The sequence below is a fragment of the Carassius auratus genome, chromosome 31 (assembly GCF_003368295.1).
Source record: "Carassius auratus strain Wakin chromosome 31, ASM336829v1, whole genome shotgun sequence".
NCBI lineage: Eukaryota > Metazoa > Chordata > Actinopteri > Cypriniformes > Cyprinidae > Carassius > Carassius auratus.
In genome coordinates, this window is record NC_039273.1 from 12,651,216 (window position 1) to 12,677,769 (window position 26,554).

General features: G+C 35.9%; 1 protein-coding gene across 1 annotated transcript; it reads left to right on the forward strand.

Annotated features, from left to right (window-relative positions):
- Nucleotides 1-584: 584 nt before the first annotated feature.
- On the forward strand, nucleotides 585-26,154 carry LOC113050568 (leptin receptor). Its single transcript, XM_026213643.1, has 20 exons — nucleotides 585-820; nucleotides 3,664-3,716; nucleotides 4,869-4,921; nucleotides 6,351-6,545; nucleotides 8,844-8,961; nucleotides 9,318-9,511; nucleotides 13,199-13,344; nucleotides 14,088-14,226; nucleotides 16,431-16,703; nucleotides 16,787-16,892; nucleotides 16,964-17,190; nucleotides 18,677-18,828; nucleotides 19,189-19,342; nucleotides 21,320-21,408; nucleotides 21,505-21,721; nucleotides 22,106-22,309; nucleotides 22,430-22,507; nucleotides 22,763-22,856; nucleotides 24,011-24,086; nucleotides 25,294-26,154. Coding segments are annotated over exons 2-20 (3,273 nt in total). The 5' UTR covers nucleotides 585-820; nucleotides 3,664-3,714; the 3' UTR covers nucleotides 26,050-26,154.
- The last annotated feature ends 400 nt before the right edge of the window (nucleotides 26,155-26,554 follow it).

Genomic DNA, 26,554 nt, shown 5'->3' on the forward strand with positions numbered 1-26,554 from the left:
GCATATATGAGAGAAGCACGTCACGTGGGATCCTCCTCGCGCTCACTTTAGGTGATGACAGAATGTTGATATCATGCGGATGACGTAATGTCGCTCAACAGTGCAAGTGATACAGAAAGACGTTCATTTTATTAAATTACCGATGACTCATTATTCAGCTATATTCAAGTATTACTCTTTACAGAACTGTTGAAACAATAGCTATAGTATATCATTGCTAAAAATAGCCTACCACGTTATGAATATTTGTGAGAAATGTCAGTTTAAAGGTAGACTATTAGTTTATTTATTTATTTATTTATTTTTTTGTAGTTTGTTCTCAAGCGCTTGGGATTGAAAATAAATAAATTAACATCAAACACTTATATTTAGACTATTTAGAGTGAATTTCACAGGAATAGAGTAGAATAAAGAAGTATTCAAACATTTCCTATAGGAAAATTTTGTACGTTGTTAAATAAAACAATTGCTGCAGATTTTCATTCCCTTGCCAAAAATTAAACAATGAAGATTATGGTGTGACGCAATACTCTCCGTGGATGCTGCCCCTCCCTCCGCCGGGAAGCTCACAGCAGCAGCGACGGCAGTGTGCGCGAGACTCGAGCTCAGGATGCAGAGCTCTAGATACACTCGGAAAGTAACACGCCTCTTCTAGTCTGCAGAACCGACTACAGGCATTCTTCAATACAGGAGGAAGAGCTTAACTCTGGATCTGGGGCTTTCCCCTCATTTTTAAGCGAAGTAGGACTCATACTGAAAGACTTTGCCAGTTTTGTTGGATCAAATCCACGAACACAACCAGAAGTGCTGATCACCTCAGGTGAGACTTTCTGCACATATTTCACTCTGTGAGTTCAAGCGGATGATCTCAGGCAAACTGTCCTTCACTTTTAGCAAACCACTTAATAGCGCTTGAGATCTTTTAATCACAAAACAAGGTAGACCTTTTAATTTGTTTCCTATTACGTTACTTTACTCACCTTTTGTATTTTAGTGACCTGTTTTGTGCGTGCTTATTCAAACAGTCTCCTGTTCTTCCAATCTAATGAACACGATTCATGTTGAGGTTTTGCTTAGTAGCAAGCTGAATATCTTTGGAAGTATAATTCATTATCTTGGGGTTTCCTCCTTTATGTCTGGAGCAATGTCATTGTTTCCGTGGCCATTATAGCGATGTGCTATTCGTGAATGAATCATTCTTTTGAAGTGAAACGTTTAGTGAATCTTTTGAATCCGTGGTATACAAATCTTTCCGAGTAGTTTGTGAGTCAACTACTCACTGAACCGACTCATTGAACTGAGCGTCATCTCTTTCGGACATGTCCGATCATAATGAACAGAAGGGCTGAATGTGCTGATAGTCAGATCATGTGGACTGAACGGAGGATTTAACAGATTGGGGGAAATTACAAATAAAAGTTACATAAATATGTTCAAAGCCTTTTTTTATTTATTTATTTTTTTAATTATGGATTGTCCACTATTAGTTGACAATCTATAACTATAAGTAACATCTGATTTTTTTGGAGTGTGTATTACCACCATGAGATGTCAACAACAACATGAGGATGCAATAATGACAATCTCTAAATGGAGTGTTGGTTCTGGAAGTAAAAGATCCCATTCATTTTCTCCAATCAATTTTTTTTTTATGATTACTTATAAACCTCTAAAGACAGACCTTCTGTGAAATATGTTTTAGTCGATGCCCCCATCATTATGTGATCGATTATGGATGATAACTTCCACATTAAGCTTCAGTGGCCTCAGAACTTCCAGTGCTACACAGTGTATGGAAATTGTGAGAAAATCAAGCACAAAATTATATCTTGAGGAAGGATAGAACAAAGGAATATAGTACTAACAACTTTTACACTAAAGCTATTTAAACTTCTGGAAGTCATTATTAAAATGAATGGTTTAATACAATATACCAAAATGTTATGCTTATCAGTGAATAATAAACTGTATTATAATATAATGCAATTAGTTATTAGAAATATGACAGAACAAGTTTGCTACTATACCGTTGTTTTGTTATGAGAGAATACTATACCAGCTTGCGTACCACAGATCTTAGTGGAATATTTTTTTTTTATTTGATTATATTATTCATAATGCTTCAATTTTTTTTTTTTTTTTTTTATGTGTCAACAACATAAAAACAAATGCTCACCAAAATGAATATTAACTTGGGCAGAATTCTAGAACATCTCAAAGCTTATGCACTCAATGTGTTGCTTGCTTTGACTATTAAAGTGAGGAGGGAAATAGTGATGTAATGAAGCCACTCAATGGAAAACAGAGTCCAGATGTTCTGGGATAGGCTTTATGTTTAACCTATGTGTGATTTTTTTTTTTTTTTTTTTTTTTTTTTACCATTTTTTTTTAAAGGAACCTAATCAATTAGAGGATATCTGTTGGATGTGGCATCACATATGTGACATTGTAGTAAATGAGAAGATCATTCCAGTAGCTTATTAACTGATACATCAACCAATTCTTAATCTTCTAGTTAAAATCATTGTAACTAAAAATGTTTAAAGATCTGGGCTTGTAACTGCAAGATTGTTGGTTCAAACCCCTTGATGGGTTTAATTATCACCGTTGTGTCACTTGAAAATGGTGATTTAAGGGTTAACCCACCTTTTTTGTTTTTTGCCAATTTCTGCACCATTTAATTCACATGTAGGTTAAACATAAAACCTCTCCCAGAACATCTGGCCTCTGTTTTCCATTGAGTGGCTTCACAATATTACAGCTATATATCAGCTTTGAGATGTTCTAGTATTCTGCCCGAGTTAATATTCATTTTGGTGAGCATTTGGTTTTATGTTGTTGACACAAAATCGAACATCATCAAAGCTGTTTTGATATTTGATAGGGGATTTACATGAATATATGAAATGTTCACAAGAGCCTTCCTGGAAAAAAGGCTTTAGTGAAGTGAATGGCCACTTGCCTTGTCTCCCTGCATATTCACGTCCGACCTGTTTTTATGTTATGTTATTATCTTATATCACGTTTGGTTCAGCAGCATCTCCAGGTGGCTCAAACAGATGGTGTGGAAAGCATTGCATTATGGGGCCTGTAGTGTTTTACTTGCTGAATGCAAGGCGGGTTATGAAGTATTGGTTTTTACAGTATATTTTTTTTCACTTGTGTTCAGACCGATCATTGCAGCATTGTGGCAAAACAGGTTTTAGATTTCACAATATTAATCAGAATAAAATGGGTGTTGTTGTCGTTAACATGTTTGCGCAGACACAGAATCAAAACTTTATTAATTTAACTTAGCATTTCAGTACATCCAGGAACAGAGGATATGGAAATGTGGGAAGCAGTCATGCTTGTTATTGCCTTCTACAAGAAAGGTGACTTATCTCATCAGAGAGAATAAGCCAGCGAATCAAAAGCAAATAGTCAGAGCAGAGTAATTCACTCTGAAGCCGGTGTCATATTACTGCCTCATACGTTTAATGCGTGCCAAACTCTTTTGCCTGTTTTATTTTCCATTAAGTGACTCAGGGATGACTTCTCCATCCCTTAAGAGAGTAAAACTATTCCTGCGTTCTTCTTATTCTTCAGTGTTTTAGTTCAAATCAAATGAGTCTATCTTCCCACACAGAGGCCATTCCTCTCTTATTGTCTCTTTCATTGCAGATTCCATCACTCCATCAAGAACCCAAATGATGCTCGCAGTCATATGAAATAATGTAAGTATCTCTAATTAGATTTGATTAGGGCTTCGATTTTAGAATGCCTTCATTTGACGTGCTTCATTTAATTGATGACCCATTTCAAAGTGGTTAATGAACTGTTAATGAGAGGGAATTATTATTTCTGTGAGTAATTTTGTTGTGGAATATATGAAGCTAGCCGAGTAAATTATTGCACACACATTGCACAGTATTGCACAATATTGCCCATTTCTTGAAATCTTGATGTTATGGAAGGCAAATGTTCTTTATGAGATGGAGTTTGTAGTTTGATGGGTAGAGGCATGCTGTTGGGTTTTAAGCAATCTGACTTAAAATTGTCTACTGAAAACAGAAAATAGATCGTGAGATGCACGATATATCGGTACCATATTTTTTTATTTGGTGATATTACAGATCAGTTGATATTTATCACCTGATATTGGATGTTTCATTGTGTGTGTCAATTAACATTTGTCCTCAAATGAAGTTCCTAATGTAGATTTGGGAGGAGCCTAATTGTTCAGTCCTGTCAATTATCACTATGAGTCTATGTAAGCAGTAGTCATTGTGCCGTGCCTTCGACAATTCTTCCAGCTCTCCACGTTCTCTATTTGTTATTCTCCCTCTATGTACAGTAGCACCATCAGGATTAGATGAGCAGGCAAACTAGTGAACTACAATTAAACCGATAGTTCACCAAAAAATTAAAATTGTCATCATTGACTCACCCTCAAGTTGCTTGAAGCTATATGACTTGCTTTCTTCTTATTTTAGTCAATGGGGACCAGAAACTTTTTGGTGGAGTAAATAGACAAATAAAAAAGAAATATAAATGATAGAAGCACATAAAGTACTAAAATGGAAGCTAAAAAGAAACGATGGTTATAGTATGTAAATAGCCCTAAAATAACAGTACACAGCAACATAGCATTATATCGGCACCACTAAGATTTGAATCAGAAAATGATCAGAAAAATTTAGCTTATTTACCTGGAAGCATTTTCAAACAGTAGTGCTTTTGATTCAGGCAGCACTGGAATCATATACTGAGTTAACTAAATGCTGTCGCACTGTTTGAGCTGAAATATATGACCATTCCAGTGTGGAAGATGACAGTGAGTCATATCCATACTGAACCATTTTACAGATGTCCTCTCTTTCCCGCAGGACTCGGTTTATCATGCTTGCACTTCTTGTGAATTTCATTACCATTTCACAAGGTGAGTTGTTGTTGTTGTTGCACTAAGCTAAAATTACACTTCCTGTTTTTATTCTGTTTTAAGTTCTGTATGTAGTGTCTTTTTTTTTTATTTATTTTTATTTCCTATTTACTGTCGAGGCAAAGACCTAAATAACATGCTGGACACACACCAGCTGTCAGCAGTCTCTCTGCCCACCTCAGAGATGCATTAGTGTGGGTTATGGTTGAACGCACAGAGTGCAGGAGACTGATGAATGGACAGAAAGGTAGTGAGAGAGAGAGGTAGATTAAAAGTAAGGGGTGTAGGAGGGAGGTGATTGAACCCTCATCATGAATCAGACTATAAACTTTTAACGGTCGCCTGGAGGTTTCACATATAGACAGATGTACAGATTAGAAAGCGCCATAGGCCTTCAGGGTGACAGCAGTGCAGTTGGTAACTGAAGGTGATATTTGTTATCACTTTGGATGATTTTAATTTAAAATGGATATTATTGTAATTATTTAAATGGATAGGGATGCACAATATATCAGCGCCATACTGATTACCGGTAAAAAAAAAAAAATCATTATTGTCAGTACCGATTAGTGTTTATATAACATAATTAACTGTAAATATATATTTCACCTATTTAAATTTTAATTACTTTTCCATCATCTAATGCTTTAACACAATCATTTAACATTGCTAATAATCTTTAGTAAATCTCCAAATTAATATCCATTTTTCCACATTAAACCATAAGTTATTCTGTTGTGATGCCTAAATTCACTTTGAGCATTTGAAATGATTCATTTATTAAATTTTTTTATGTTTAGCTCATTTTGGGAAATCGTAATATAAGCCTAAAAAAATATTGTCTTATCAGAGTCAGCCAGAGATGTGCAGGGACAGCTGTTTTTATACCATTTGACATAAAATGTAAATACTGTGTCACTATTGCTGCGATTACAGCCTGACACATAAAACAGTAATGCAACCATTGCCCTTTATTTGGGGGCAGGGTCATCTGTCTTACCAACCGATGAAAGATAGATATTTGGGAAACTTGTTTGAAAATAGTCATTCTTTTTGCAATTCCATGTGATAACACTAGTGGTGCAGAACGTGTAACACACTACATTTAATAAAGTGTGCACATTATTTAAAAATATTTTCTTGAGTCAGATCACACTTTTTAACTAAAAAAAAAAGTATTAAATATTTGTTTCAAAATGTACGAGTGCTTGCTTATGTTGCAGTCCTACACAGTTGTGTCGCCCTTGAGTAGCTTTCAGATGAATGGTCAGTTCTGAGCACTTCTGAGAACTGATTCTGTCAATAGATTTTTCTTTCATACATACTGTAAGGTCTCTGTATTCTCTGAGATTTTTTTTTTCCCAATGTTTGTTCAATTTGAATAGTATGGCAAATGAGTGTCACTCACATTGAGATCCTCGTGTTCCAGGTCTTTCTGCTTTGAGTCCTTCTGATGGCCAGGGAGGAGTTTATGAAGACCTGAAGTGGAAGGCTCTGCTATGTTGTGAGCTGCCCTTTGCTCAGACACTTGACGGAGGTCTTTCAGAACCCCCACCTGTAGGACAGTGTCAGCTACTAAATGCTACAAAACCAGAATTCTCAAATACATCACCCACCCTTTTTGGTAAAATCAATCTTCTTTTGGAATGAAGAAACATTATTTAAAATCTTTTTTTTAAATAAAATGTTATATTAATGTCATATTTGTTAAAACCATTGTTGCTAGACACATTATTGTTGATTTTCATAATTAAGCTAATACTGTTTAAAAATCAGCGAAAGGCTATAAAATGCAATTGATTTTATTCACATGTAAATGTCTGCATTTCATCTGCATTTTGACAGCTAATGCGATATGTTTGTTTACATTATGACTTTTAGACCACAGAAATGATCAATACATTGAATGACATTTAAAAAGTACTAAAAGTAGTTAAAAAAAAAAAGTATTTAAGTTTTCCCAAAAATGGGGATCAGCACAAAACTATTAAATATTGATAAAAATTAGAAATATTTTTTTGAGCTCTAAATCAGCTTATTAGAATGATTTCTGAAGGATCACGGGGATAAATTACATTTTAAAGTATATAAAAATATATATATTTATAATAGTAATGATATTTCACAATACTGCTGTTTTTACTGTATTAATGATCAAATAAATTAACCCTCGGTGAGCATTAAGTGACTTCTTTCAAAAACATTAAAAAAAATCCAAACTAGTAAACGGTAGTGTCCAAAATAAATGAAAGGCAATTTATGAGATCTCCTTGCCATTTTAAGGTCTCAAAAAAAGCAGCTTTGTTTATATTTGCGTCAGAGGTCTTAGCTACAACTGTAAACCAGAGAGACTGAGAGGATTGACCTCTCCAGACAAGTAGATGGGTGCCATTACACTTGCTAATCAATTCTCATTACTTTCTCTTCTCTGCGGTAGGCCAATAATTAAAGTCTATAAATACATTTATAGCATTTAAGTGGAAAATATGTTAAGGTTTGCAATTCTATTAAAGTGTGAAGTGGCTCTGCGAAAACAGAAAAGGAATCAATACAAATACTCAGAGATAGACGTTTATTTTTCCCTAACATTATAAAGCATCCATTAAAGAGGTCATATGATGCGATTTAAAAATTTACCTTTCTCTTTGGAGTGTTACAAGCTCTTGGTGCATGAAGAAGATCTGTAAAGTTGCAAAGACTAAAGTGTCAAATCCAAAGAGTTATTCTTTATCAAAAATAAGACTGCTACACCCCCACACACGTGTACGTCACGATGTGTAAATATTTGCGTAATGCCGCCCAAATGTTCACAGAATGAAAGAAGGCATGGTTTCAGTAACTGCAGTGTTGAAGCAGCTATGTCAGGGAGACGCTGTGTGTATCTAGGCAAAAGCACTTTATTTGGCCTTCCGAAAGTAGATGCATTTAGGAAGCTTTAAAGGGCTAGTTCACCCAAATATTAAAATTATGTCATTAATAACTCACCCTCATGTCGTTCCAAACCCGTGAGACATGACAAAAACATCATCAAAGTAGTCCATGTGACATCAGAGGGTCAGTTAGAAAACGCGCTCACAACAGACCCGGAAGAGAAGACAATGCTGAATAAAGTTGTAGTTTTTGCTATTTTTGGACCAAAATGTATTTTCGATGCTTCAACAAATTCTAACTGACCCTCTGATGTCACATGGACTACTTTGATGATGTTTTTCTTACCTTTCTGGACATGGACGGTAGACCGTACACACAGTTTCAATGGAGGGACTGAGAGCTCTCGGACTAAATCTAAAATATCTTAAACTGTCTTCCAAAGATAAACAGAGATTTTAATATTTGGGTGAACTAACCCTTAAAGATTACTAACAACAGAACAGCACTGCATTTTATGGACAATCGTTTTGTGAACCTACGTAGATGAGGAGGTAATTCTGACTTTGCTACGACAATCTAGTGCTTCTGAATCAGCTACTGGAAGTATGCTTGATATAAGTTTAAGTATTTGCTATTGAATGTTTAAATGAGGACCTACAATAATGTACAGTATTTGGATTTTTTGAACATTAACACGTAAACATATTCTGTTACACCAAATACACAAAATAATGATCTTTAAAAAAGGCATCATATGACCCCTTTATACATGAAAAAAATAATAATAATAATTTCCCCATCTACATTTAATGGACTGCGATAGTGCAGGTTTAAAACTTAAAAACTATCCTGACAGAATTTCAACTAGACAGTGAATAATTTATGTTTTATGTTGATTCAAAGCATCGGGTTTGTATCTTTCATGTTATTTGCACACTATGCAATGAGGCTGTGTCCTGACAGGAAAAAAATGGCATGTTATTTCTAGAGGCTTCTAACTGCGATAGGCTGTGATGAAAGAAGCTAACATAGGAATGCAATCTCTTTTCAGGAAACTGTTTGGACATCCTGTGCTGGCTTGAAGGTGAACGGACAAATTTGATTTGTAATGCAAAGAGCCACAGAGCAGCAGCCGCTACAAGCCTGCTCAACATTAGACCTCAGTTAGTGTGAGTCCTCGCTTTTTATTCTGCTCTCCACAGACTGCTGATTGGCTGCTGCTCCCATTCATGCTTAAACTGGATTCAGGACAAATTAAGAGTGTATGTGGGGGGTTATGCAGAAAATGTAATACATCTAGACGCTATACTATATTTTTAATGGTCAACTTTTAAATGATCTGATAACTTTGTGAATATTTCCCCTGTGATAAAGATTAGCCTGTATTGATCCCAAACTTAAGGCACCATATTATAAATATTTTTGTTTGCATGATTTCCTTAGAGGCTTAATCTAATGTAATGGAATTTCAGTTGTATTAATGTTTTTAAGTATAAATTGTTTTTATTTATTTTTTTCTTTTTAGTGTACAGATGAATGTCCGTTCAGATGAAATCATGAGTACTGGGTCTCATGCTGCTCAGTGTGCCGGGGAAGAAACTGTCATGTGCTCTGTTTCTCTTCATGGCAATGATGCAACTGTCTTATTGACCATCAGCATTACTTTGAACGAGACTACTGCACTGTCACCCAAGATGCAAGTCAGCACACATCATCTGCGTAAGAACTGCATTATGATGTACAATTTTATTGACAGTTTTTTTTTTTAAATCTATCTACTGTATCTGTCTGTCAGTCCACCCATCCGTCCGTGTTATCATTCTGTCGATCTTAGCTCCTTTGGCTGTTTGACAGTAAGCGAGTTCCTGAACAGTTCTGCGAATAATGCTGATTTTGATCTTATGTTGTCAGAGTAATACCAGCTATGTCACAATTGAGGGCTTAAAGTTCCTAGAAGTGCTGTGTTTCCTTTTTTTTTCTGTTTTTTATGTATCTTAAACATGGTCTCACAACACACACCTGTCTTAGGGAAACCTGCTACATTTTTGTTCATGATTGATTAAACTGTCATATAGTTATTTGATAACTAAAGTAGAAATGGCCATACATTGTATGTATTGTTTATAATAATTGTCCTTCAAGTTTCCTTCATTAACTATTCAACATAAAATGTTAGAGTAATACATTTGCGTAAGTGACCAAATGACTGATCATTTTATTTTAGTTTAGTTTTTGTAGTGAAAATATTTTGCGAACTAAAATTCATCTTCACAGTCAACTATAAATACATGATTTTAGTTCCTATGAAACCCGTTAAAAGCGTGAGTTCATGGAGACTGATGCCAGGGCAACAGGTGTTAGGTTATTAGGTTGTGTTTGTTCTTTGGGATTGGACGCTGAAGAATACACATCTGTCTCTCAAGTGTTTTTCCAGTCAGTGGATTGAAATGGAATTTCACAATAGCATGGTTAAATGACTTAACCAGGTCCAAACCTTAAGTCAAGCTCTTTATTGTCATTGTACACTTTTTTTTTTTAATAAAGCAACATTGTGTAACCCCCTTTTTGTTCCATGGAGCAAAGAAAGTCAGGGTTTGGAATGACATAAAGATGAGTAAATAATATCAGATTTATATTTTTGTAGCTAAATAGTTCCTTTTGTTTAATTTTAAGGGAACAAATTGTTCTGACCTTTTCACGTCCTTCTTTTCTTTGAAGTACATTGAATGCTTGTTGGAAAAGAAGAAAATGAGTCAATATCTACAGTAAATTAATAAAAATCCAATCAGCATAAGCCTCTTTGTATTAATTGCAACAGCAGGAGCCATTTACTTTATTATGTTTTAATGTCATCGAGGTAGTGTTTTTAAAAGAAAATGTTAGTCTGTTAATAAAGCCTCAGCTGATTAGTATTAATGGTATTCCTATTATTGAAATAAAGAAAATTGCTGTGCCTTTTTTTTTCAGCAGCTGCTGAGGCCATCGTTATCTAGACACACATAAATACTTTATATACTTGATACAAAATAATACTTGAATGTGAACAACAGACATATACTTATGTATTCTATATATATATTATATACTTCAAAATAACATTAAAAAAGACCAGTTCTCAGTTTGCTCACATCTGGCTTGGTTTTCCATTAGCTAAAGGTGTTTTGCTAGTCTTCATAAATGGGTATTCCCCTTTGAACTATGTGGTGTGAATATGTTAAACTTTTGATATTTGCCTCATTCACACCCTCCACCACTTTTTCACATAATGCAGTGTGTGGATTCCCCTCACCTCTGATAACTGCCATTGAAGACACTCTCATGAATAGTGAAATGTCAAAAACAACATCTCATAAAGATAATAAAAAACATTTTTTATATATATATATATATATATATATATATATATATATATATAAGTCAGGTCCATAAATATTGGGACATCGACACAATTCTAATATTTCTGGCTCTATACACCACCACAATGGATTTGAAATGAAACGAACAAGATGTGCTTTAACTGCAGACTTTCAGCTTTAATTTGAGGGTATTTACATCCAAATCAGGTGAACGGTGTAGGAATTACAACAGTTTGTATATGTACATCCCACTTTTTAAGGGACCAAAAGTAATGGGACAGATTAACAAACATAAATCAAACTTTCATTTTTTAATACTTGGTTGCAAATCCTTTGCAGTCAATTACAGCCTGAAGTCTGGAGATCAATTAGACATCAGCGTACGCTGGGTTTCATCCCTGGTGATGCTCTGCCAGGCCTCTACTGCAACTGTCTTCAGTTCTTTGTCTCATCTGTCCATAGGATGTTGTTTCAGAACTGTGAAGGCTTATTTAGATGTTGTTTGGCAAACTCTAATCTGGCCTTCCTGTTTTAGAGACTCACCAATGGTTTACATCTTGTGGTGAACCCTCTGTATTCACATGGTGAAGTCTTCTCTTGATTGTTGACTTTGACACACACATACACCTACCTCTTGGAGAGTGTTCTTGATCTGGCCAACTGTTGTGAAGGGGGTTTTCTTCACCAGGGAAAGAATTCTTCGATCATCCACAACAGTTGTTTTCCATGGTCTTCCGGGTAGTTTGGTGTTTGGAAAGCAACCAAAGAGATTTTTAAGGGAAAGAAGTGGAATGTTATGCAATGGCCAAGTCAATCACCTGACCTAAATCTGCTTGAGCATGCATTTCACTTGCTGAAGACAAAACTGAAGGCAAAATGCCCCAAGAACAAGCAGGAACTGAAGACAGTTGCAGTAGAGGCCTGGCAGAGCATCACCAGGGATGAAACCCAGTGTACGCTGATGTCTAATTGATCTCCAGACTTCAGGCTGTAATTGACTGCAAAGGATTTGCAACCAAGTATTAAAAAATGAAAGTTTGATTTATGATTGTTCATAAATCAATATATTACTTGATGTATTTGAGGATCCCAAAGAAGCTCTTGAATCTCAAAAATCTAGCAAAGCTTCTAAGTCCAATAACAGCTCTAAGATTAATCACACTGTAATCTTAGAATTAACCTAGATTAAAATGGCTCATTTGAATTCTGCAGAAGGCATTCAGAATATGTGTGCTACCCAAATAAAATAATGACTGAAAGTAACGTTAAGTCTTTGAGAACAGGTTTCTCAAGACAGATGGTGCATTAGACCAAGTGCTCAACTCCTGTTTCCAAAATGCATCACAAACTGCTTGAGAAAGCTGTAAACGAATTCCACATTGCACAAGGTGCAAACAACTTTACATCTGTTTCACACATACTCCGTCTGCAGTGGTTATGTGTTTAGTATTTTTTTTACGCACCCATGTTAACGGATTCCAGTGTTCCATCAGTGCGTTCCAGGAGCGTTGCATCTGCAGCAGTGCAGCGATCGTTTACGACTTTACGTACCGAGTAGCGGACTGCAAACGCATCATGTGTGAAAGCACAATGAGTCCGTGCTGCTTCTGCCCCACATACGTAACGCACACGGACTGCATACGCACTGCAGATGGAGTATGTGTGAAACAGCCGTGCGTCTTGTCGAGGTTCATTAAAAAAAAACAAATTCCCTAAAGCAAACCCTGCGGCATCTTAGCTGCATCCATGTTAGCACGTCACGTTTGATGTGGTAATTTCACAGTAGGCATACACACAGGTTTGAAGACTCGTTCTTGCCCCCTTCAGATTCGGCTAGGTATACATCCGCACTTAAATATCAAGGTGAAAGTCATCATAGCTCGCATAGTATAGACCCAGCTCCCAACCCAACTTTGATAATAGATTAACGGCGATATTTTTTTTTATCGCCCGATAAGAGTCTCCTGTTAACGCAGCACGTTAACGCTGATAACGGCCCACCACTAATACAAATACAATTTAATATTTTGTGAATAACCTCTCTTCACAGGAAGACCAGACGCACCTGTCAATCTGCATTACAATGTGACGACTGAAGGAGAAGTAATATTCAGGTGGAGTGACACACAACCTGACAGTTATGCTGTAAACTATGAGATCCGATACTCATCCAATTCTTCGCTTCAGCAGTGGGAGGTAATTGCGTTCATTTGTTGGTGTGATGAATGTGTTGTAATAGCATTACAAAGTGATGTTTGTGAGAACTGTTACAGAACCCAAAGGATTTCCACAGAATCAAAATTAAAGGGATTTAAATGTACCTTTCACCTACCGAAAAGAGCTACCTTTATCCAAAGATCTCATTGCAGTTTGTACATATTTGGATCTAAAGTATGATTTTAGCTCCACATACTTTTTGGTTTATTCAGATAGACTATGAAATATACAATTTCAACGTATTGACAGCATCTAAAATCTAAACCCTTATGCATATGAACACTTTTTTTAGTTCCAACCAGTCTCCAGTGCATTTTTATTGATTTATACATCTCAAACTAAAAGGGGATTACAGAAAAGTATAATTTCATCATACAGTCGGTGTGTTGATATTATGCGTTTCATGATATATCCTAAAGTACAAAAATATCAACTGTGAATGAATACTGTTTCAATAACAGTTATATTTCAATTAAATTAATCTAACATTTAATTTAGCAAGCTTCTACAGATTTTCCCACATAATTGTTAAAGAAATTATGTGATAAAAGCATTTTATAATTGACCTTAATAAAATATTTAGACTATTACTCAGGTCTTCTGTTAGTTATTTTTATTTATTTATTTATTTATTTTTTGCTAGAATTTGTATTTAATTTAATATGTCAAAGGAATTTAACCTACACAGTGTGAATGAATTGCTTGAACTATGGCTCTTTTAGATGGTGAAGGTCAAAGGTCGTTCCTGGGTGCCTCTGAATGATCTCAGTTCTGCGATCAGATACACGGTCCAAGTGCGCTGCCAAAGCCACTTCAGCTACTGGAGTGAATGGAGCCAACCCTTCTATTTCACGCTGGATGGTAAAGATTTGTAAATGTATTGTATGTACTGACTCTGCTCATGCTGCACATGTGTACATTTAGGTAATGAATGAATTAAAGACCTCCTTTCATTTAATGGCTCATCAGGTGAATATAGTGAATAAGTAAATATATGCAAATACTGACATTCTTGAAAGGGTACTCAAATTGTTGCTGTCTGATATGCACATGTTCCCATGACTTACAGCCTTCTGTTCTCAACAACAGAGTGCACAGGTCAACACATTTAACCTAACACCCTTCAGTATAAAAGCGGCTTTCAGTGTACATCAAACTTCATGCAAATGAGTGCTTTTGCTGTTCCTGTTATATTTATCTTTCAGAGAGTTCCGTTGTCTTCCCTAAGCCTCCACTTTAAGACTTTGACGTTTGATAATTACATTCATATATATACTCTCTGCTGCTCTGCGTGTGTATAGTGCTTTGACTTGTTGCTATGCATTCACAATATCACTTTGATTTGTCCTCTAAAAGGTGAATCCAATTCACTGTTCATTTTCAGAATTAATTACAATGCCAAACAGTCCGTTTTCTAATGTTTTGCGAAAGCATTAATATGCCATTTGCTTGCAAGCTGAGGTTAGACATTGCATTTGCAACGCATATTGTATTTGCATACTTAATACTCTTAAACCAGATTTACAGTGTAGAATAGAGTTTGCACACACATTTAATATGCGTTATTATGCATATAATAATTGTTCATTTCCATAATAACCAATTTAAAAATACAATAGAATATTTAGATTAATTCTTAGAAGACAATAGGGTAATGTATTGTAAATGTTTACAAGGACACAGTACAGTATACGTACTGTGCTTGAGTTCTTTTAACTTGGCATTGTTAGGTTTATTAGTAAGGTTTAGATTCCTCCTTGTAAATGTTTTTGTTAAAAGCCTTCATAATTCAAACGGAACCCCAGTTTGCATATTATAAAAGTCTTTTGCTTGACATCATGTTCAGTCTCAGGCCAATAAAAGATCTTTGAATTCACTGAAGTTGAATGTGAGCACTGCACCTATAGCAGTTAAATAGGTTTGAAATAGCTAGGTGATTCATACTGATTCAGACCAAAATTTTACTCTAGATTCACGTGAACTGCTGTGGGTTTTTGTAAGTTTGTCAGATGGCTCAGTATTATGAAATAAATAGATTTGGTAACATGAATAAAGCAACCTTTTCTAAGAAAATTCTTACTTAACTTACTGTTACGTAAAACTGTTTCTTGGTAGAATAGAGCTTCATTTTGTTATCTTCGCTGAATACTGACATTAATCAAGTGGGTGTTTTTGTTGTTGTTCCATCTTTTCTTGCTTTTAAATGCTCACACCACAACAGTGCCCATGAAATAAAAAAAAAAATAATAATCAGTTGAGTTCAGTAGTCAGTCTGAAATAATGCTGCCAACTAATGCTGCACCTTAGTTAATGTTTCAACAGTTATGGCTTGATTTAACATCACAAGAGACTTGATTCTGTTTCTGTTTTCATACTTTGATGCATTACTCGATGCATACACCTGCCATTTTTGTATGTGCTTGTATGCAGATCATATATATATTTTTTCGTATGTCAGTTGGGTTGTATATTTTCCGAATCCATGCTGCGCAAGTCACCATAGCAACTAAGCTTCAGGGGCTGGTTGCATAAAAATAGCCATTGTCTCAAGACTACATCTAAGAATTAGCCTGACCAACTCAGTCAGTAGGGAAAGACTGTTGCATAAAATAAGTCCATTCTTGCATCCCAATTCGCCTACTTATACTATGCCCTGAAAGTATGTATTCTTTTTGCAAAGAAAACGTAAATACTTTTGAGTATGTAGAAGAATAGTAGGCTCTATTCTTGATGCTGTAGACTTGCGTACCCCAATGACATCTGCAGCTGAATTAATAAAACATCCTGTGGCAAAGAAGCATAGTGCTAGACATAATTGTAGCAGGAAAGGGATGCTGCAATTTCTTGAAGTTTCGGGCCTCATCTGCTCCTCCAAGTCTATTGCTAATTGTCGAATCGCATGTCTTGGAAATCTAAAGTTCTCCAACAATTCCTTTTCAGAAAGCACTTCCAGTGGATTTGAACGGTCTTTGAAAATGCTTTCGTTTCTTATTGTACGTTCACAAAACCAAAGATGACTATTTGCCGTAGCACAAGACAAACAAATCTTTCTCTGCTCCTCAAAGTCAGTTACATCCCTGCTGAAGTCTTCACGGCGCCAGGGTCAGAGGTAACGGTTTCGGCTGTCTTCCACAACCGAAGCTGGAGCGCAAGTAAAGCTGTGTGGATGCTTAACGGGCAGGTGAAGATTCCGGAAAGCCATTACAGAGTGATCAACGAGCAGGTTAGCGCAGTCACTGTGACTGTAGATGAACCAGGGTTTGATACTCTGATGTGCTGTCACCAGTGGGGAGAAAGGTTCAAGTGCTTCATCGCCTACGCCAAAATATACACCCAAGGTATGAATTATGGAGGATCTCTAACCAGATGTTTAGTAAAATGTTGTTGTTTTTTTAAAACAAGAAAATGCTCTTTTTTTCAGGGATGTTTAATGCAGATATTACCTGCCAGAGCAAGAATTCAGAGGAAGACACCATGAGGTGTGAGTGGAATAAGAGCACTTGGGCACAAGTTAGACTCCTTTACAGGTATGAACACAATTAGAGTTCATGCATTTCTATTCCAGCCAGGTTGTTTATTACAAAGATTTTACTTTTAGTTCTAGACGATATACAATGTGTGAGACCATATCAGAGATGGAGGGCAGCGAAGAAGCTGAAGAAAGCATGTCTTTGGTAAAGGAGTGTCCATCTGGACCAGGGGACCACAGAGAGTGCACTTTAAGAAACCTTAGCATGTTCTCCTGCTACAAAATCTGGTTGGAAGTGGAAGGAGGGCGTGGGAAAGTGAGATCATTTCCTGTCTATGTTGCACCCATTGACGTTGGTGAGTCCCAAAGTTTTCCAGCAGCATTCCAATGAAATCCAAACTGCTGGTATTCTGTTAACTTTTAATTATAGTCTGAATTTCTGAAAGCATAGTGAAAAGCAATAGTGAAAGCAGTTATATTGTGAAATATGTTTACTATTTAAAATAACTGCTTTCTATTTGAATCTATTTTAAAATGTAATTTATTACTGTAATTTTCAATTCAATTCAATTCAATTCAAGTTTATTTGTATAGCGCTTTTTACAAAATAAATCGTTACAAAGCAACTTTACAGAAAATTATGTTTCTACAAATTTAGTAGTAGCTAGTAGTTTGTGCACATTTGACAGGATTTTAGAAAAAATAAAAATAATAATAATAATACAAGACGTAGTCAGCTAGACGATGAACTATCAATATTATTAATTAAGTTATTATATGATTCAGTCACACATTTAGCAATAATTGTTAGTTCTGTTTGTTGATTCAAGGTAGCATCATCTGGGGTCCTCTGAGGGTCAGCATCAATTTCAAACCAGATTTTTTTAGCTTCATTACTGCAGTCTTTAAGTGTCACATGATCCTTCAGAAATCATTCTATTATTGAGTTGCTGCTCAAAAACATTTAATATTGTTATGTTGAAAATAGCTGAGTGGAATTTTTTCAGGTTTCTTTGATGAATAAAAAGTTCAGAAGAGCAACATTTATTCGAAATTGAAATCTTTGTAACAGTATAAATGTCTTTAACATCTATTTATCAATAAATAAATGAAATAAAAATTATACTGGCTGATAAATGCTGATCTTTCTATTCATCAAAGAATCCTGAAAAAAATGGACTCCACTGTTTTAAATATTATTATTAAAAATAATAATAATAATAACAAATGTTTTTTTTTGAGCAGCAGATTAGAATACTAAAATGTGTCTGAAGGATCATGTGACACTGAAGACTTGAGTCTTGCAAAAAAAAAAAAAATCTACTTCACAGGATTCACAGGAATACAATACATTTAAAAATATATTCAAAAAGAAAGCTTTTGCTGTATTTTGTATCAAATGAGCAGAAGGGAATTATTTTCAAAAACTTTTGCCATGTATATATATATAAAAAAAAAAAAAATTATATATATATATATATATATATATATATATATATATATATATATATATAATTAAATCTATCTTTAAACATACACTTCTTTTCAAAATTTTTGCATTTTTAAGATTTTGTTTTAATGTTTTTGAATGGCGTCTCCTATGCTTATCCAGACTGCATTTATTTAATTAAATAAATAGTAAAACTGTAATATTGTGAAATATTATTGTAGTTTAAAATAATCTTTATTTCTCTCTCTCTCTCTCTCTCTCTCTCTCTCTCTCTATATATATATATATATATATATATAAAATACTTGTTATTTCCGGTTAATTTTTTTCCCCCATTCCTATTTGCCCCTTGCTAATAAGAGTTTTCGCTGTTTTGTTTTTTTTGCCCTCAGTGAAACCATCTTCTCCCACAGACCTTGAAGCAACCACTTTGCCGAATAAAACCCTGAGTGTGAGCTGGAAACGCCCAAATTTACCTGTGTATGACATGCAATACGAGCTGCGCTTTGTGGCTTTGCGTGGGATGGCAAATACACAATGGAAGGTAGGAAGAAGTTTCTGAAAGCTGGGGTCTCAGGTGGACAATGAAACCAGAAAGCTGAATAAAATATATCTGAGTGAATGCTTCAGGCATAGTGTTTATCACGGAGGGCAGGCAATGAATTACTGGGCTCTGATCTGTTTATCTGTATAATTGAGATGGTTGGAATTGAAATGACAAGCTAAATTAATCCTAAATTAAAATGGTAAATGTTCCTCTTACAGTGCCCACTAAACTTCATAGCATGTCATTTTCAATTTAACCCTTTTTAAATTTCAGAAGGAAGATGGTTGCACTCTGCACTAAGGTATAAGGTCTGCAATTTTCTGTGGCATTTACGGATGAGTGTTATGTCCCTTACAGGTCATGGGTCCTCTTTTGGAACCAAACGCAGAGATTCTGCTTGAAGAGTCCTGTGTTCAGTTTAATGTAGAAGTTCGCTGTAGAAGACTGAATGGGTCTGGATACTGGAGTGACTGGAGCATGAGTTACACTTCAGTTGTTTACAACAGGAAAGGTAACTTCATCAGTATAGTTGTGCTACTGTTACTTAGCCTATATAATACAGAAGCCCTAAGAGGTATGCTGATCTCAGCATAACAAGTTGTGTTCACTTGCTGTACAATTGCAAACCATTTAATTGCCAACTATAAACTCTACAAACACTATTACTTAGATATTCCCAAGAAGTGTTTGTGATTAAACCCACAGTACTTTGACAGCATAAAACAAAATCAAACTCAGTGAAGACAGATCAAACTGGAACTGGTGAAAGGAATATGCAGGTGAAAAAAAAACCTTGGCAGCTGATTTAAAAAGAAAAAGAAAATGAAAAAGATTAGCCAAAAAAAAAAAAAAACTTTAGTCTTGGCCTTGAAAGCCCAGTTGATTTTTCATATTTATTCTGAACACACACCTGTTTCGTAATATCCATCTGTGTCTGTGAGTCATGATGAGTAAGGAATAAAGTAGACAAAGTCATTTTTACAAGGATGTATTTAGAGGGCTGATAACATTTTTTAAATAATAATAATTATAGAATTTTATTTAAACGGATAGAGGACAGGGAATATATACATATATATAATAGCATTATGTAAAGGCTAGAAATTGATAAAGCTTTTAAGTGAGTGAAATTAGTATTAAATCCCCAAGCAAAACATGACTTGGTACTTCAACTTAGTGCAGAAACCCTTGTTGGCAAGTACAGAGGTAATAAGTTTTTTGTAGTTGGTCACTAGGTTTGCACACATCTCATGATCCACTTTACAGATCCTCACCAAATCTTGAAGGTTTGCATTTGGCAACTCAAAGTTTCAGCTCCCTCCACAGATTTTCTACTGGATTGAGGTCTTCAGAGTGGCTAGGACCCTCCATGATCTTAATGTGCTTCTTCTTGAGCCACTCCTTTGTTTCCTTGCGGTGTGTTCCAGGTCATTGTCATGCTGGAAGACCCATCCATGAGACACCTTCAGTGTTCTGGATGAGGGAAGGAGGTTCTTGTCCAAGATTTTAAAGTTCATGACCCTGTCGATTTGCCCCTGAGTGCGGTGATTCTTTCCCTCCAAACGTGGCGAGTCGAGTCAATGCCAAAGAGCTAAATTTTGGTCTCATCTGACAACAAAACCCAAGTTTTCTCTGAATAATTTTTGATGTTCTTTGGCAAACTTTAAATGGGCCTATACATGTGCCTTCTTGAGTAGGGGGACCTTGTGGGAGCTGCAGGATTTAAGTCCATTGTGGCGTAGTGTGTTACCCAATGGTTTGCTTGGTGACTGTGGTCATAACTGCCTTAAGATCATTAACAAGCTCTGACATCCTTTGACAGCTCTTTGTTCTTGCCCATGGTGGTGGGAGAAGTTAGAATGGAAGATAAAGATACATATTGTGTGGACAGGTGTCTTATACACCTAATGAGGTGACATTAGGAGTAACTTCTTAAAGTGACAGAACTAATGTGTTCCACATGGAGACAAAACCAGTCTGTGGGAGCCAGAACTCTTGCTGGTTGGTAGGGGATCAAATACTTATTTCACTCACTGAAATGCATATACATTTTAAATCTTTATAAAATGTTTTTTTGGTTGATATTCGGTCTCTATCCGTTAATATAAACGTACCATAAAAATTACAGACCCTTCATTTCTTTGTAAGTGGCCAAACTTACAAAATAAGCAGGTGATCAAATTAATATTTTCCCCACTGTATAATCAGAGTCTTTCTTGTCTGTTACAGTAAGTACAGAGTTGTAGGTATTTGCTTCTCTTAGCTTAGAGAAGACTTGACTAGATGTTTGTAGTCAGAAGTTGCATATAACAAATAAGGGAGGTGATCCATCATACTGTGCAACAAAGATTTGTCTGATTTAAGTTCAAGTCCCAACTTTCCCAGATCCCATTTCCCTCTCTCCAGTCGGATTGTTCCCTGTCTTTCTACATCCATCCTATCTGAATAAAGGCCCAAAAAATCATGACTGTATGGTGTGTCATTTCAGCACCAGAGATGGGACCAGACTTCTGGCGCATCATACAAGAGGATCCTCTTAGGAATGTGACTAACACTAACGTCACACTTATTATTAAGGTTGGTGAAGATTGACTTGATTTGATTAAACTCTAGCAAAAACAATGAATGTGATATAAAAAGTTTGAGCTTGAATGGTTTTTTTGTCACTTTTAGCAGCCCATCTTGGCAGGAGATCCATATAGCTGCGTGGAGGGTCTGGTGTTTGAACACCAGGCCTCAGGCAGAGCCGTGTGGTCAAATGAAACAACCTTGGTTCAGTTTCACTCATTCCAGTGGAGGAAGGAAGCGCACACAGTCACTGTAATGTCACGCAATGCTTTAGGCATCTCTACTCGGAATAGAAACATCACCTTATTTCATCAACCCAAACGTGAGCTGGCTTGCTTCATACCCTTCCTGTAAAATCACGCAGAATTCTTTGATTGTTTCAGTTGTTTTTGTTTGCCTTCAAATTAAATATGTGTCTATTTATTTATGTGCTTATTGCTGGTGTTTTATTTCATTCTGTCCTAATTTTTCTGGGTAATTGTTTTGATTTTAGATTGGTGTTGTTTGTTTGGTAAAAAGATTGTTGGGGAAGGAGATTTGATTTGGTTATTAAAAATATACAATGAAATATGATAATAACAATAAGGTAATCTGATATTTTGCTCATTTTTGCTATTATCTACTTTTGCATCGTAAGTGTTTTTCACATAGAAATTATGTATATTCCCTTTTTTACATGAATTAATGTCCTTCTTTCCTTTTCTAGGACGAGTCGTACGTTCATTCAGTGTAGTTGCAAATGCTAGCTGTGTGCATCTTTCCTGGAGCCTGTTACCTGATCACCCAGTGCCTCAGTCATTTGTCATCGAATGGTTAGACCTGAACAAAGACCCTGAACAGGACATGTCTCTCATTGAGAGGCTGCAGTGGGTCAGAGTTCAGTCCACAGCGAGAGATCTCTCCCTTTGCCGTATGTTATTTTGCTTGCTATTCTTTACATATTCCTTACATTTGCATATATGCGTGTAATAAAACAAAAGAAAGTTTATCCTTAGCAGTATCAATGACAGTGTAATTTGTTTTTGTGCAGGCCGTTTCTATGGCTCAGAGGAGTTCACCTTGTATCCAGTGTTTGTGGATGGTGAAGGGGAGCCGGTGCGATACACTGGTGGGTTTTACAGCATGCATTGACGTCATCATGTGATCAGCTAAACCCCTGAAGACATTTTTATGTGCATTTGGTGCTTGGCGAGTGGACTCTGGTTTACAAACATTGCAGTATTATCTAGAAAAGTTTTTTTTGACAACTATGAACATTATATAAATAGCTCTCTAAGATTTTTTAGATGGGTTAATTTAAAGAAAATGTATGACTGATGTTGATTTGATAGAAAAAGTGTTTCTATTTTCTTTTGTCATCCAGCTACTAGGGGCAACCCAGCAGCGTACATACTCCTACTGATCATTGCGTTCTTGTCGATGGTGCTGTTTGTCACTCTTCTGATTTCACAAAACCAGTAAGTCCTGCAACTATCTTCTTACAGTCAAAATAAGTTTGCAATAAGGTATGAGAGGCTGTGGTGCATTGTGAATAAGTCGCGGCTGAAGGTTGTTGTTCCTGCAACCCCTTGAGCCGTGACTTCTTCACAAGACAGCATGCCTCGAGTAGCTTAGTGCTTTTATAAAACGGTTATCACACAATAAAAAATATTAAAACCAAAAATGTAAGTATTTATATGTTACTTCTTTGAAGTAAATTCGTTAAATGCTGTCCTTCCGCTTAAAAAAAGTTCCTGATAGAAACCGTAAATGGCAAGAGAATGTTCTGATGTGACATGCCTAATTTACCAGTCGATGATGGATTAATCTAGAGAGTAAAACCAATGCTTTAAAAGTGCCCTGTAGGAAAAATCCTTGGAATACTGTCAAATCATATTACAAAATCACAGTCCTTCTGTTTATCTGCGTGATTACCTTTAATCTAGCAGAGGAACATGTGTTTTTGGAAGCTACAGTATATATTCATTTTGTAAGGCTAGTTGTTTGAATTAAAGTGAGGCATTGTAATATACATAAATTGCAATAATGCTCGTTTGCTTAAGGATAGATATTTCAAAAGTTTTGCCAGAGAAAATTACTAAGGTAACAAATACATTCATAATATTGCTTATCTTCTTGGACTTTCAGGTAATATCGTGTCTTTGTGTTCCAAAAAAAGGACATGCCAATTTAGGTCTTTGAAAGAAGTGGCAAAAGTGCAAATTTTACAACGTGTTTGGATAAAATCTGGATCAACTTTAGATTATGATAAAGGAATAGTGCACAACAAAATACATATTTGCTTAGAATTTACACAGGCCATCCAACAAGTTTCTTCATTACAACAGATTTGGAGAAATTTAACATTATACCAGTTTCTTAGCAAATGTATCCTCTGCAGTGAATGGGTGCCATCAGAATGAGAGTCCAAACAACTGGTAAAGAAAAAAAAAACATCATGCTAATATGTAAAATAAATATCTGCAAGATTGTAAGAAACAAAACACAAGTCCACAATAGTACTTTTTCCAGTTAAAAAAAAGTTGTCCTCTCAAATCATATTCCACCAGCACATTTGTTTAGAACTGTTTTGGCTTGCAAACAGGGCTTGACCTGTGCATATTTCTTACAGGATGAGAAAGCTCATGTGGAAAGATGTTCCAAATCCCAACAACTGCTCCTGGGCCAAAGGAATGGACTTCAGGCAGGTCAGTGTGACCAACCATTAAAAGCAACTGTCACTTAAACATATTACCATAGAATGCAGTGACAGAAGATTAGACCATTTTTATGTAGGTGTTTCTCTCAAGATATTATTATATTTGTTAGCAGGAACAGAGCACTCAAGCTTTTTTAGCTATTTGTTCTACCTTAAAATGGAGTAGATCCAGATTTAAACAGAGGACCGTTGTTTAAATTATTAATGAAAACATATTTATTAGGGGTGTACGATATGACTGTCTTTGATCGTGGACGATAAAAATGTCTCCATGATCTTCTTTTGAAGAAATATCATAGTATCGCGCTACAGCGCACATTCTATCAGCTGCAGTTCTGGTTCCTCCGTCATATACTGTACAACCACACATGCATTCACAGCAGTGTTAACTCAGCAGTAGAATTACTCTCTCATTATCTGCATGTGCTTTTAAATGTTTCATTCGCGCACTGGTCTGACCTGTGCTTTTTCTGAGCACCGCATACACCGAAAGCGCAAGCTAAAACTTGTCAAACAGTGCCTGATTATTGAACTAAGTTTTATCTTTTGCGCTAATACTGTCAAAACACACAAGGTTTACATGTAGACTCAGTTGTTTATGTCTAAAATGAAAGTAAACAGTATACATGCCTGTATATCAGATGTGTGCAGGTCTTAAAAGGACGGTAGGCCTATTAAACATGCAGCCCACTGTCATTACTGTCAAGGGATAGGTCACCCTAAAATTTAATTTCTGTCATTATTTACTCACTGTCATGTTGTCCCAAACCTGTATTAATTTCTTTCTTGTGCTGAACACAAAAGAAGATATTTTGAAGAATGTGGGTAACCAAACAGTTGCTGGTCCACATTGAACTGTTTGGTTTTCCACGTTCCTCAAACTAGCATTTATGTTCCACGTTTGAGTGAGTAAATGGTGGTATAAAATAAAAACAAACACTGTGACAGAATTGACAGACAGCTGACAGAATTTGTATTTTTGGGTGAACTATTTAATAATATTAATAAAACAACAAAACACAAAGAGAAAAATCACTCACTGCTCTTGACTGAAGAAATTTAATACAGTTGCTTTAGGAATCAGTTTACATAGTATTTTATTTTTATATTTGTTCATTCAGTTTCTTGATTGCTCCTGCTAAATACACCTATTGTACCTGAAAATAATGCACTGCTTGTTTTCTTTCTGCTTGCAGATTGACACCATGGAGAACCTGTTCCCTCACTCAGAGGGTCTCACTGCCTGTCCACTGCTGCTGGTCTCTGAGAGCATCTGTGAGGTGGAAATCATTGAGAAACCACATCCTGTCACGCTTGAACATGAAAAAGACAATGTAGTACTTACTTATAACTCTGGAGACAAAACAACTACCAGTTCTGCCCTTCTAGCAGACTCATCTGAACCTCTGTCTCTGGAGGCTTCCACTGCTGCTCCTACCCCAGAAACATCGGGCCAGTCCTCAGTGACGTACTCCACCATTCTCCTCTCCGATCAGCCCAGTCTCCTTCGAAAGCAACAGGAGAGTCTGAGCAGCTCCAGTGATGAAGGCAACTTCTCTGCCAACAACTCTGACATCTCTGGCTCTTTCCCTGGGGGACTCTGGGACTTGGAGAACCACGTGTGCTCTGACAGCGCCAATCCCCGCCATTCCAGCTCCTACAACTCTGTGGAAGAGTTCTCGGATACATCAGATCAAGATTATGAAGCATCAGAAAATACGGGTGTAGCCAAAGACCTCTACTACCTTGAGGTGAACGAAGAGGAAGATGAAGATGAAGAGGAGATCAAGGAAACACAGGGTGAACAGGAAAAGAATGAAATAGTTGTGAGGGTAGATGCCAGGCCTCTTCTGGAAAGCAAAGATTCCACATCCGTCGATTCCAATAATATATCTCACAGCATTCCTCTTTATCTTCCTCAGTTTCGAACTGAATGCATTAATCCACCCTGAAATAAGAGCAACAGCACCACTTGGTGTTGGTGGGTTTACTGGATGGAGGTCCACATAATGTCTCAGTGGTTTTCCACTAGGGCTGCACAATTAAATTTTTTCAATTAGTTCAATTAAAAAATAAATTATATATATATATATATATATATATATATATATATATATATATATATATATATATATATATATATATATATATATATATATATATATATATATATATATATATAGTATTTTATTTAATTATTATTTTTCAAGGGCCAGGCTGCATGATCTTTTGTGATTTGCAATTGGATCACATTTTTTGTGTGATTGCAATCACATTGGAAAAAAATGTGATTGCTATTTTTTTTTTTTTTTTTTTTGCTCCAGGTTTTCTGTGCTTGTTTGTAAGGGCTGCAGAACTTGTCCAAAATGAGCTATCAATATGACTATAAAATAATGATTGATATTATTAAAGGAGTAGTTCACCCAAAAATGAAAATTCTGTCCCATTTTATATTGT